Source organism: Drosophila erecta, unplaced genomic scaffold (assembly GCF_003286155.1).
Source record: "Drosophila erecta strain 14021-0224.00,06,07 unplaced genomic scaffold, DereRS2 tig00000021-arrow-pilon, whole genome shotgun sequence".
Taxonomy (NCBI): domain Eukaryota; kingdom Metazoa; phylum Arthropoda; class Insecta; order Diptera; family Drosophilidae; genus Drosophila; species Drosophila erecta.
In genome coordinates, this window is record NW_020825198.1 from 7,665,772 (window position 1) to 7,680,057 (window position 14,286).

The 14,286-nt window shown below is 42.5% G+C and overlaps 2 protein-coding genes across 2 annotated transcripts in view; both read left to right on the forward strand.

The window, feature by feature from the left end:
- The window catches only part of LOC6544082, a 110,364-nt gene that overhangs the window by 52,185 nt on the left and 43,893 nt on the right, over window positions 1–14,286 (forward strand). Inside the window, exon 4 of the mRNA XM_001971903.3 lies at window positions 8,351–8,420. The gene's annotated coding sequence lies outside the window, so the exon portion shown is untranslated. The remainder of the gene's footprint in view (window positions 1–8,350; window positions 8,421–14,286) is intronic.
- Window positions 12,687–13,484, forward strand: LOC6544081. Its single transcript, XM_001971902.2, has one exon. The coding sequence runs from the start codon at window positions 12,879–12,881 to the stop codon at window positions 13,257–13,259; it is 381 nt and encodes a 126-aa protein (XP_001971938.1). The 5' UTR covers window positions 12,687–12,878; the 3' UTR covers window positions 13,260–13,484.

Sequence of the window (14,286 nt, forward strand, 5' to 3'; positions counted from 1 at the left end):
TGGCATTAGAGTATTTTCATATGTCGCCCAATTAGGTGATCTCCCTGGCCGGCAATTAAGTTGATAATTTTATCATAAACTTTGCATCTGCTTCTGCCTGCCTGGGTCAAGTGGGTTTGGGCCAAGAAAATCACCAACTTATGAGCTGTAATTGCTGCTCTGGGTCCAAAGGACTTTCTGCCCGCAACCGCATGAAATTGTTGCAAATTGTTTACTGCAATTTGTCTTGGCCAAATATTTACGAACACGCCGGCTCCCAAAACGAAAATATTATTCAGCTGGCAAATTTATGTGGCAGAGCAAAAGAAAATATGAAATGCCCAAAATTCCCTTCATCAAAAAATTTTTGTGTATGCTGGGCTTGTGAACAATTAGGGATTGGCATAGGGCGGTCGCCTTGGCTGTCACTTTGGTCTAGACTGGCTCATAAATTATGCAGTCCAGCAACAGCTTTAGGGGGCTCCATTCGGAGGAACGGATATACTCGTATTGGATGTGATCTCGGGCCAATGTTCTCTGCTAGATATTTTTATGCACCCAGAAAGATGAGAAAATTATTAGGCCAAAATGAGTTTCCTTTGAAAATAGTCTAGAATATGCAGTGCACAGGGAGCCTTTCAGTTCGGAGCCAACGAATTCAAAATGTATAGCTGTACACTTTTAAGCACCTTAAAGAGACATTTTAGGGCCCCAGTTATTTCGGTAGCAAGCCCATATAATTCGATTTTCCAGCATATTTTTTCTGTGCAGCAGTTCGCCTGCAGGTCAAGCACTTGCATCCTGAATCAGTTGCAATTTGCATGTGGCGGTGAAGGGATGCCAATGCCCCTGCCACTCCTCCCGAGCACTTGGCCCAGTTGGGTTTGAGTGTTGCCAATCCGAGAGTATTGGCCATCGGTTGCATAATCATTCGTCGGCCAGCAGAGGGCCATAAAGATTCTGGCCGTACTTTAACTTTGTTGCTATTTTCCATTTTTAGTTGGGAATACAAATTAATCAGAAGGGGTATCCACACTTTCAGTTTTATTCGGCTTTCCACTTGACTCACTGCACTGACGAAAACTTTTTTGTGGTTTTCTCTTATATTTAAATACTGTGTGGTCACCTAGCCAGCTATCAAATTTCTGAGTATCACTTAAAGCGGATGACAATTTCCACAGCAGCAGCCGGCAAAAGTGTAAAATAAATTGGCAAATATATGCGAAATATCGAGTATGAAAAGCCAAATGAAATTGATATGCCATTTGAGGGTGGTGCTGGCATTTTGTGAGTTGATTTTTGCCAATTTGTGTGGCAGCCCGAGAACGTTGCAACAAAATATTTAAATATATCAGAACGGCAGAGGGCGCATTGCAAGAGCTCTGCTAACGAGCCAAACCAGCACTTGAATATACAAATACAAAATCGTCATAGACCATCTATACATAGGTACTATATGCAATTGCTTTAAGCCAGCACTTTATGTTCATGCCACGTCAACAACAACGCACAAGTTTTTAATGTCAAAAAGCCACACACACATTCATACTAGCGGACGGACCCAAGCCGAAGCCAGGGCACTAGCTTGGCCAATAAATTCTGTCTCAATCAATATGGCAGAAGCGGGCGGTGCTGCAGCATTCACACGTATCCGCCAGATACTCGAACACACGCTCGCCAGCTCACCATTTCATTCCCAGCACTTCCACCATTTGCTGCCGGCGTTAGATAAATTCTTCCTGCAATTCAATGCGTACACAAACTGACAGCATCCAACTGGCTCTCCTATGGCCACAATCCCTACGTGCACTGCGAAAAATATGTCATGACCCCCCTACTTCCAAAATGTTTACATCCCATTAGACAACAATTTTAAGGTAAAATCGCCGTTTTTATCTTTGAAAATAAATTGCCAAGAAGTGAGCTAGTTTTAAACGTAGTGTTTATTTTCTTCCCTCCCGTTCTCACTGTGTATATAACTAAATTTACACAAATATGCACTGCCCTGTCATTGCCCCGCCCCCCTGCTGTAGCGCTCCTGTCAAAGACGTATCTTATCTTCATTTGCTGAACTAAGCCGAACCCAAGCGAACTAGACTGAAAATTCTTAGCCAGGTCTTCCTTGTTTTTCGCTGCCTGCCGGCCCCACACGCTTTCCCGCCACATTCCTGCCAACGTTTTCTATTAGCCAGCGCCTTTGTAGCCTGTCCAAAATCATTTGGGCTATTTAACTTTTAAGACTAATTAATTACGAAACGACGAAATGAGCAATGTCCGAGCGCCGCTTTGACTCTCTGAAGTTTCAGTTACGTGGCGCAGCATTTCCCATTCCCATTCCCATTCCTGTTGCCATTTTCCCTCACCGATTCCCAGCCCATTGCCATTTTCTGTTTTGGCTGATTTTTCTCGACTCGTTTTAATTACTTGGCTTGGTTCGGCTTGGCCGTAACTAACTCAAGTGGCCGTGGCGCATCGATGTCGACTTCTGTGCGGTTAAAAGTTAAGCAGCTCCATGGTTCTGGCTGCTTCTCCTAAGTAGCCGTGGCCATCTCGTGGCCATCTCCAGCTCCACTCCACTCCAGCTCCAGCTCCAACTCCAACTCCATGTGCCCGTTTTCATCTCCATCCATTGCCATGTAATTGACGCCGTTGCCATGGCTGTGTGAGAAATTCTTCGCCTTCTTGAGTTCATGAACTTTGCCTCATTTTATGCTATATTTTCGTTTGGGCGATTCGGCCTTTTAAATGTTCTCACTTCGGGATGAGCGACTTTAAGTGTTTCGGTAGCCGAAAAACATTTATGTGCATTTAGGTGAGGAATGAGAGATTTATTCTGCCTTTATGTGGGATTCGTTTGTCGTTTTATGGGAGTTTTTTCGGGCTACCAAAGTACGCGACATAGATCCAAGTTAGATTCTAAATAAACGGCGAACGGGAATATCTGGAATATTTAAGCGAAAGCCAAGATCATTTGATTAATTACACAGATTGGTTGGCATTTTTCTTGTTTTTTGTTTTTTAAAGAAATTCGTTCTTTTTGGATTACAAACCAGTTTTCTGTGGACCGTAAGTTGCAGTACTTTATGAGGGTTCCCCACAGAGTTAACCAGCTATTTTTGGCCGGCTGCATTGTTACTGTTGTTGAAATGTCTGTCACTTCGGGTATTTTTCAATTTATGTGACTCTTAATTAAAAAATCGATGATGACGCTGATTCGACGGCGACTGATAGATTGAGAAATTGAGCCGTTCAACTTGAACTCGGCTATTAGGCAAACGAGATTTTTGTGAGTTGTCGCTGCTGCAATTTACAGTTGCTCGACCGCTCCCCGAAATCTCTCTGAGGCCATCAAAATAATCCAGCTTTTTTCAAGCCAATGAACGAATAAGTTGTTACCAAAAATAAAAAGAAAATAAAAATATATAAATACAACATTTAAGCCAGCTCAGGTAACGCTCAGTGACCGCTACTTGCACGAAAATGGCGTCGATTAGCGTTAATCAATTTGCCAGTTGCCTCAATATATGTATAGTATCTGCGTGAAGATATATCTATAGGTATATCGTATATTCTCCGGCTTACACACATCGTAAAGTGGCACAAGGTCTGGTTTTTGGGTTTGCGCTTGTCAGATACAGATACCATAAGATGTATCGCATATACACAGATGTAAGTGTAACGGCCAAAAGCGGATCAACTACTTTTCGCCGGCGTGTTAATGAAAAATGCGTTGGCCGCCGGCGGCAGAGAGCTGATGATGAGGCGGGGAGTTGCGGGGGTCAAGCGGAGGAGCGAGTTCATCAGCGGAGCAAAAACCTTGTCGCCACGAAATGAAACGTGTTCCATTCCTGGCTGTCTCGTGGGGAGAATCGGGGGAAGCCGGGGGCGCCAAGTCTGCTCAGCTATACCCCCTTCAACGTATACGAGTACGAGTATATCTGTCACTCAACCCCCGCCTCCCAATCTTTTGGCCACGCACGAAAGTTGTTATCGCTGCCACAGTTAGACACTGAGACAGTCCCTGACTGCCACTCTTACCCACTAGACAGATATAGTGGCTGGTCGGAGTTAGTGGAGTAGCGTGGGGAGATTAACTACACTTTGCCAATATCAGGTGTGCGAAATTCTATTTTATTATAATCTATACCTTAAAGTGTACCGAACTTTATTGAATGAATCTACATACTACAAAATACTAATACCTATATACCAACTTCCCTTGTAACCCAATTTGGTTGGCTAGTTAACCTATTATTTCGCCAAGTGCCGGAAAAGTGGGGGAAGAAGCAGTAAACTCTGGCTATATTGGTCAGCAGGGGTCTTTCCTTCGAGACTGGCAGCCTGCAGGCATTTAAGTAAAGTGCTTCCTTTGTTTTCCCTTTTTTGCGAGCGTTTTTGTGCAGGTTTACTTGTGTTGTCACGATGTCGCTTAGTGTTTGCTTTTAATTATCAAATCAGCACATGATCGTTACATTGCCGACAATGGCGGCGATTATCTCTGGTATAAGGATGATTATAATGATGATGATGAGGCTGCTGTGGGCTTATCCCAAAGGCATTCAATTAACATTTTATTTGTCCAATTTTTACGTATATTTACGTACGCATTCCAGACTGTGACTAAAAAGGCAAATATTTTTGTTGGCAAATAAACTGGAAAGCAGCTGAAAGGTAAAATGAGGAAGCAATAAAATGCGTTCAATTCATTTGTCTTCCACTTTAAGTGAAATATATTTTATGTGATTCACCCCGCATTCAATTGAGTCCCTTGCAATATAATTTACTCTCACCTTTTCCTGTTCCGCATTAAAAATGAAACACTTTACTGTTTGCTAATCAAATCTCGGCCCTTTTTGGCCGACAATCGATGGCTGTTCCAGGTCGATAAATCAGCCAGCGAAGTATTTCATTGTTATCGCCGACTTCCATCCGCTCTGATCACAACCCATCCAATCCGATCCGAAACGATTCGATCCCATACCAGTCCCAGCTTCAATCCGTCCCCGACTGTTTTCCTTTCACCTTTCGAATTCAATTAACTGCAGCCGAATGCCAATCTACCAAATTCGTTAAGCAAATGGCGGAGCGTGGGAGTTGTGTTTTTCCCTCCAAGCTCCCATCCCGCCGTCCCAATCGCAAATATTTGCCATCAACATTTTTGCACGCTAATTTCCTCTGCAAATTTTTGGTACTCTGATATCACGCGCGCAACGCATAAAGATTGTAAGGGGGTCGCCCGGAAAGATAGATATTTTCAAATGGAATAAAAAAGAGCACGAAACTGTTGCAGTTCAGTAGACACAAGGGGCGGGTGAGCCGAAATTTCGTCACATATTTTTGCGTAAATTGCCGGAAAATCGCAAATCATTGAAGATAAACATCCAAGTCAAGAAATGAACAGAAGCCAAGCAGACGCCGTAGAAGATGGGGGTAAAAATCGGTGAGCGTGTGGGAAACTGTGGAAAGATGGGGCGGAAAAGCGCTCACAACCGCTGAACCAAATATCAAACAATGTTAAGCAAACACTCACTCAAACACAGTCTAACAGAGATTCGGCGAGTTGTGTGCAAGTCGAAGGCAACGGCAAAGGCGAAAGGCATCCACGAGGCAGCTTAAAAAATCCAAGGCACTGGGAAAAAATACTACGGCTAAGGATGAAGTTCAATATTCAAAATAGCTGGAATAAACATGCAACATATTGTAGAAATTGCAGTTTGGCATTGCGACTAGAAAACAAATTAAAAGTTATTTACAAATTATTACTAAGCTATTGCATGTAGGGCAAAGATTCCAACAGCTGTTGAAGTATAATTTCCCCCAGTGCATATCAGGGGCTCAGTTCTGCGGTCGCTGCCTGTCCACGAGCCTTCGATGCCAATAAAACCGGGATGGGGACAGGGACCGGGAAAATGGGCCAAGAGTGCACTGAAGGGGCGCTGGAGATACTAGCAGACTAGACAGAGGGCAAAAAGCAGAGGCTACGGCTGCCGGGGCAGAAACGTTTTCGCCACGCTTGAATTGCCAGCAAAGTGGGGGAGGAAATCGCTGGGTCTTTGAGGGAAAATCGGAGGGTTTCAGTTGAACTGCAACCAGCGTCGTTGCAGTTTCCGCATCGCAGTTCGCTCGCTTTCCACGCATCTCCCACTGACTGGAGCTCACTTCGCGGCTCCTAAAAAACAGAAACCGAAGGGGAAAACTGAAATCCCACATAAGGTAACCCGACATGCATGGGGTCTCTCTCGACGTGTCTATAAATATTTATAAGCCGCGCTGAAAGGACACGATTATTCAGCAACCTTGAATGGCTCCAAGCGAACCCAAAAGTTCAGATTCACCCGAGTTTTGGGAACGTTTGTTACCGCTCTTGGGTTCAAAGATACGTTTGCTGTCCGAAATAATTATTAAACAATATCCAAAACATAATGATATAATAATACCGAAATCATATACTTTAAAACGATGCAATCCCTAAAAGGCAGGATTATAATTTGCGATTATTGCCTCCATTTAATCCGCTTCTTACATCCGGCTAAAGTTTCGACTTCACCTGGCGTATCTAATCAATTTCGGCCAATATTTGGCCACCTCGGAGCAAAAGGAAGGCTGAGATTGGTATTGGGATGAAGATTGAGTTAGAGCTGGAGCTTGTAAATTGTATTTAGTCGCCGGCTGGCTGATCCGGCTGTTCCCTTCCAGCTGATTTCACTCGACTTGCAGCCAGATTTCTGGCTCGGATCGGCGCTCTTTAGTCTTTAGTTCCTGGTTCCTAGGCCCCCAACTTTTCCCATTAAATTGAATTTAGTTTGATTGCGTTTGATTGTAGCTTATCAGAGAGATTTATGCTTCGTTAAACGTGTGCAGTGCAATTGAAAGGCAAGAGGATGTGGTACAGTGCGGCGCATTTGCATAATGCCCCCGATGCGCCAGCCAAAAGCTCAACAGTTTTTAATTAATTCGTGTGTGTGTGTGTGTGTGTGTGTGTGCGGGTGCTTTAGCGAGAGTGAAAAGCGTTATAAATAGCAGTGCGGCCTTGGGCCCAGCAATTTTCACAACTGATGATGACTGCTCCTCGCCGTTTTCTCGGCCTAAAGTGCGCACTTATTTAGCCATCTTGGCATCTTGCCGTTTTGCCATTAGGCAAGGAGCGGCAGCAGCGCTAGAAAACTCTCACTTTGGTCTATTAATGATGATTCGCACGGAACAGTCGTACACTCAGGTCTTAAGCCAAACCTCATTTAACCCCATAAATGCGAGTATTTGTCTAGATTCCTGAAAAATGAGTAATGGTATTGCAATCTTCTCTAAATATACAATTATATCATTTATTTAAGTATTTTTGTGAAAATGAGGATATTATACGCTGGCCCCTTGGAAGCCGAATCAACAACTATAGGGTTAAGATGCGACCAATCCAAGTCAAGTTGAAATACCATCAAGTTGGATAGAAATGATGCCGCGGTAATTGCGGAGGCCTCCAAGGCAAATGCAATTTTGCCTTCACTTTGCTCGTTGAGGCGTTAAGCTGACAGTTGGCCACCTGCAGCCACGCCCCTTACCTGCGCCCCACTCCGCCACCACCCTTTTCCCTTTCACCTGCAGCTTATCATTTGGGCCTGGCCATGACGCGTGATGCGTTTTGATAATTACGTGCCGGTGGAAAAGGGCCAAATTCAGTTAAATATATGGATGAGTGTATATATGCTTTATATGTGTACATATATATATTCGGCAACATTGCTCGCATCGGTGCACAATTAAAAGCTGTCAAAATTTCACTTTACCAAAAGCCCCCTCTGCCCGCTTTGCGTTTGCTTTGTTTCCGCCATTATAATCAACGCCCATTGCCTTTTGATTGTCTTTGCATTTGCACAATTCAGCGCCAATTTTAAAATCATTTTCACACACGACTGCATCCCTCGGCAACCTCGGCCCGGAAATGTTTATGGCCAAAAGAAATCAGCGCCCACGCACCCGCACTTGCACCCAAATACAACAGCATACTATGATAATGAAGTTTTCCACTTCTCTCCGTGGATCCAGCGGTGTACTCGTGTAGTATATGGGTGTAGTCCGGAATTTCCCCATCCGATGCGATAGGCACGGAGCGTGTTTGTTTATCTGCTGAGTACCCAATGCAAATTCAGCCACGAATACAAATAGATGCGAAATAAAATTAAATAAATTCAGGCCTTGCATCGCTGCTTAATTGTGCGCAACTTTCAGCGGCTAAATTAAACGTAAAGATTGCAATTGTGCAATTGCGATGCCGCTGTCGATGCCGAAAATTCAATTATCACATGAATCCACACATATAGACTGCAAAGCACTCAGCGCACTAATAAGATAACAATATATTTATGTGTACTTTCAGATTAAAAAAGGCAACAGCAACAGTCGCAGAAAAACCATTGAAAAACGGCCAAGACACCGAGATTGAACAGGTGAGATAAGGTGCGAATATCTCAATATTCTGCACGTATTTGCATGGCTCATCGAGTCAAATTTAATCAGTTTTATTGTATTTGCTCTTTTGAGAGACGCTTTCGTTTATTTTGGCTATTTTGTGTGCCGCACTCAAACAAATTTGGATTTACAGTCCAAATATGTATTTACTCCTTCCGTTCGAGGGGCAAATTGGATCAGCGAGCGAGATCGCCGAACTACTTTGACGGCCTTCTAGTGCATACTCGTATTGTTGTTTGTTTTTAGTTAGCAATGAAAAAGTTTACTTTTGGGATTAAATACTTCCTACCTGGTGGGAAAATCTATAAGCGTTCAGTCTTATACAATGTCAACTAGCAGAAATTGCCGATGGACTTGGCTTTCCTTAAATTAAACTAAATTTACCTCAGTGGTGGCCAGCGATTAGCATCACTCATTAAGCGTGGCCAAAAGAACTCCGTTGCTCTTGACCAAAGTAAACGCGCATCTGAAGTGCGTGGCAACCTCGAAAGTTTGCGATGCGGTCAGCGAAGAAACTAGACTCGTTGCCCACACAAATAATTATCGCTTGAGAGTCGAGCACTTTGAAGTGAGGGAGGGGTGGAGCGGATACCGCAAGGCCAATCAAAGCGTCATTGAAACGGAAACGGAAACTGCAAGTCAAATGGCATTCGGCCACAGGAAATGAGGCGCACAAGTGCCTTTTGGAAGAGTGCGAAGATGGTGACCGCATTCGCTACTCGGCGACCGCAAATTAACGTGAATATTCCGCCGACCCACACTTCTGGTATTGGCACTTCTTTGAGCACGACTCCGATTCTGATATGATTCTGATGAATTATTAAGCGAGTGTCCAATGCAGAAGCATCGTCATCGTCGTCTTGTCGGGCGACCAAGGCAACGTTTGTCAATGTCTGCTAGCTTGGGATTTTGGCCAGGGATTTTCTTCACTTTTTTTTTTGCCTTCTTATTTTGGCACTGCCTGAATAAGCGCTCAAATGAACACCGCAATGAATGTGCGCCGCATGACAAATACGTAAAGTTTCTTTTGAAATTAAGCAGCATTTGCTGCCAATTCTTAACTACATCAGCGCAGCGCAAACTTTGTCCTCTCACCCTTTGCCAAGTAGTTTTTCCTTTGGCTTCCGTTGGTTAGTTTTTACTGGGTGACGCTGGCACGCGAAGAAACTGGACATCACCCACAAATATTTTGTGTTCGCAAGCTAATAATTGTTTTGAGCTACAACAATCCCAATCAATGCGAAAATATACACTTAATTAGGAATAAACATAAACATCGCACAAGAACACATCAAAAAGATATTACTTTTAAATGCCAAAAAAATATTAATGTTGAGATAAACTGAGTAAGCTTAACAGTCAGTTGTGAAAACCAAACTCCCATGGAGTATAGACACACGAAAAATATAAAATTTCTCTCCGTGCACTGGAGGCCCAGAGGAGCTTGCTCATTTCAAACTTTTGACACAGAAACTAATTTTGGCAAGCGGGCGTCAGCCAGCCAACCGAGAAGACGACTGCGAAGAGAAGAAGCCACAGTTGGAGATGGGAAACCGAAAGCTGCAAGCGTCTCCGGATTTTGCGACTAACCAAGTGCCAGGCCCCTTTTTACCCCTTTCCTTTTTCCTTCTCGGTGGCTTTTCATTCTTTTAGTGATTGCAATATTTCATTGCCTTTGCGGTTCGTGTGTTGCATACTTTTGAGCGATGTCGCTGAGGTTTGCCTTAATTAATTGCCACCACAATACCCCACCCAGTCCGCGTTCCAATTTTTAATCCGCAAAATTCGCCGGCTGCATTTTTCGCATGTGCCCTGCATTCGAATGCAGCATTTGACTTTGAATAGCGCTTTAATTGTCATTTGATGTGATTTATACCAAACACCGAGTAGCAGTGTAGTAGAGACTCGCAAATTAACGCTTAGCTGGCACTTCACTAGCTGTCAAATCAAACGCGCAGACCCGTCAGTTGATTTATGACATTTTGATTGGGCGATAAGTGTCGAGAGTGCTGCATTTGTGTCTCCCAGTGTTGTGACACCATATATCTGGGTAAAATCCTGTTGAGTTGAGCAAGGCTTTAAGCACTTCTGCATACGAGTACAATTCAATTTGCCTTTGAGCAAACTCATCGGCAATACCTGTCTGTCGCTCTGTGGACCAGAAGTTCAACTTAATATGTTTCAATTTCATTGTGCACTCTGCTAAGCATACGGCTTGGCCAAAACCCGGAGCTACACAGAGCGCACTTGTGCATGGGGTAATGTGCAGCCAGATGGAGAGGAAAATTTGCACAAATATCCCTGGAAAATAAGCCATTAAACGAGGCCAGAAAGTGGGCATTGAGTGTTTGCCCATCATAAATTGGGCAAAAAATTGCCTGCAAACTGCACTGCAAGAAAGCAATACAAAACCATGCTAGATAGAACAATACTTGCATACCAATGGTATAGGCAACGAAATATTGTATGTGCATTTCTCTGTTAATTAAATGTGCAAGGAAGATCCGTAACTGAAAGAGATATTTCGTCCAACGTGTTCATTTTCCAATTAAAACAAATTTAGTTATTATTTTGAATATGTTGACGCTGTTATTTTCTAGGGAAAAAGCAGTAGATGTTTCTGTGTCAATTACACGGCCAAAATGTTCACACCTTGCGTTAATAATGCAGCTGCGAAATGGAGCTGCATCCAGCGGATAAAGATGGAAATACAAGCTTAGATACAGTATCTGGGGGCCAAGGAAGTGCGCGAAAGAGCTCAGGCTGATTGCATTTCATTTTCAATTTAACTTACTTTTATTTCGAACTGCTGCTTTCGCTGTTCCGTTGGTAATACCGCCGTTCGAGCTGCCGGTCTTTGCAATTACCATCGGCGGGGCAGACAACAGTTGGAATTACATTTTCAATATTTCCCAGCAGCAAAGCAAAAGCAATAGCAAAAACACTAGCATCAGCTTCATTTTTTCATTCGTTGTGCCCTTTTCCCTAGATTCTTGGGCACTATGGCCATAAATTTTTAACTACAAGCTCTTGAATGCAATTACTTTTCAATCTTTTTTTGTATTTTTCCGCCAGTCCTACTTGTCTAGTCTGGCACTCGCCCTATGTATATATGTTCTATAGTTGAACGCGAAAATTGCTTATTTCAACATTCAACTTTGAAAAGTTTCGTTTCGTCTCGTTACATTTTAAGAAAAAAAAAATGGGAAAGAAGCAAAAGTTTGCCATAATTTTGCCAGAGGTCTATCACTTTCATTCCCCGCCCCTTGATTTTTTCACCTCACTTCTTAGCTGTCTCAACTGATTACTTTTATTTTTGTTGCCACGTATTTATTTTAGAGCGGAAAAGTAGGTTGAACTTTGTGTTATTTGATCTGGAATTTGACATGATGGTTTATGCAAAGGAAAGAAATGTGAAAATATAAAAAAGTTGCCCTTAAATCCAGGCGACATTTTTCCATTCCATTTTCTCCTGAGTGCACTTTGGACTGACAATGCAGTTATGTTCCAAAGTCATAAAAATGAAAGTCAAAAATGCAAAATGTGAGACGGTTGAATGGCTGACTGTTCGGCTATTTATATGTTGGTAATAGATAGGGAATATTAGCTCATTTACATATTACACTTTTATATCGCCTTAATTAATGTGTTCAGAGTTAAGTCAGCATATAATGTTTATGACATTTTTAAAAAGTAAATTAGTGAGCAATTTTTCTCAGTTATGACTGTCATTATGCATATCGATCACCTAGACAGACGTCTGCTGTATTTCCTAGAGATCATTAATAAATTCTTAAAGGTGTCGCAGCTGTCTCCGGTCGCTAATCCTGTTCAGCAGTTATCCTTAGCATCCTTCGCTGCAATTCACCCTTTTTCCGCGGCAGGAAAATGCTTGTTCATCCGACAGAGGCATGCAAATTTTTCAGCTGCTCGGGAAAATACGTTGTGTAATGTCACTTAATCTTTTTATACGCGCCAGTTGAGATATATTTTTTGTTGTAAATTGCCCGGGCGGCCGCGTGGGCGGATTAGTGGAACGGATTAAGAATGAAAGTGTTTGCAAAATACTAAAACTTTACGACGGCCAGCAGATTAAGAATGAATTGTTTTTTATTACGCCATCCGAGAGGGGCATAAGTCAAAAGTGCAGGTAAGGCGCAGGTAACTTTTTGTCCATGGTCAAAAAAGTCGGGACTCCAAAAGGTCAGGTACACGCAGGCAGCAGGATGTGGCTAGCTGGCATGTATAAAAACTAGTGTGGCTGTGGACAGGACATCAATCTTTCTGCCAACGTTGGTCAAGCAACATCGGATATCATTATTCGCAACCTGGAAAATCTGCAACAGAAGCAGCAACGGAGTGCTATCGACTTGCTAAGGAAATCCACACCGGTCTTTGTGTTTTTTTAGATACTTATCCGCACAAATCGAACAAAAATGCCGCGTTACCAGAAGCTCATCAACGAATGCGACAGCAAACCCGCAGCAATTGCCGCCCAACAACAGCAGCAACATCGCTATCAGCAGCAGCCACTTGGGACGCCCAATGTGGGATATCACATTTATCTGTACCGCCAGCAACTTGCTCAGAAAAATGTGGAGTACATGAGGTTGTCCAAGGCAAAGTACTTCATCACGGACACATTGCTGGCCAAAACGGTTCGGAATCTGAAAGGATGCAGCGTCGACGAACTGAAGACTGTTAATCATCAGATCGTCTTCCGGCATAAACTTCGTCACCAGATTCAGCGACTCCGCAAGCTAAGAAGTTTGGGTATCAAGAATGCCAATCCCAAAATGGAGAGCACGGAATTGTGATGGTGATCATCGGAGTACATTTAGTGATATTCAACGAATATTTTCCAGCTATGATTTAAGCATAGTTCAAAAAATTCTCTATTACCTCTAACCGTTTTGAAAATCTGTAGTATAATGCATGTAACGTATATTTTGTCATTAGTTTAAGTGGCGGGCTGCATAAATTTATAAAATTGTATTGTTTATTGATAACTACTCATATTAAAATAGAAACGTATTAATGGAGATGGGATCTAATTTATTGGAAACTACAATGCCCAGAACACTGATTATAATTAGTGCGTTTTTAATGTGCTTTAACATTATTGAATGATTAATTTAATAACCTATGTAAGCACAATGCAGATAATTAAGAAAAGCACAGCGTTCATAATAATATGATTAAAATATAATGAAATAAACTCCCCGGTGTTAATTATCACAGCTTATAAATGCATTCATTTTAAATTAAGAGCTTGAAGCGGCTTTCAGTATTTTGACCTTTTTGGGACCTGTACTTGGACCGCAATTGTGAGTAAGAAATATTTTTGGCAACAACTTAGCTGTCTGGTCTGAACTGCTGTTGCCGCCTACTCAAGTTTAGACAACGTCATGGATGTGGACAGAAGCAACCTCAATGTGACTATCAAGTGAGGCCAATTTGCGGCAGCCACTAATTGAGTGCTCTGTGCAACATATAGACACGTGTCAAGACTTATCATCTCAGCTCTTGGGCCTTATCTCTGGACCGCAAGTCTTTTGCAATTTATGAGCCCTTCGGGTGCATTAAACTCGAATGCCATCATCGATTGGCACAGGCATTTTTACCATTGCACGAAAGTATTCAATGAATGATTGGGTACTTTTTGGGGCAGCATTTTTTAATTGGAAAATAATATTCACAAAGTGCTTTACACTTAACTGAACACCAACATCATTATTTTCGCTCAAATAATATTAATAAATGCCGACCGAACCCCGCTAGCCCGTAATAAATAAATGGCGCACATAATGCGGCCAGCAAGTCAATTTTATTATTGAAATGAGT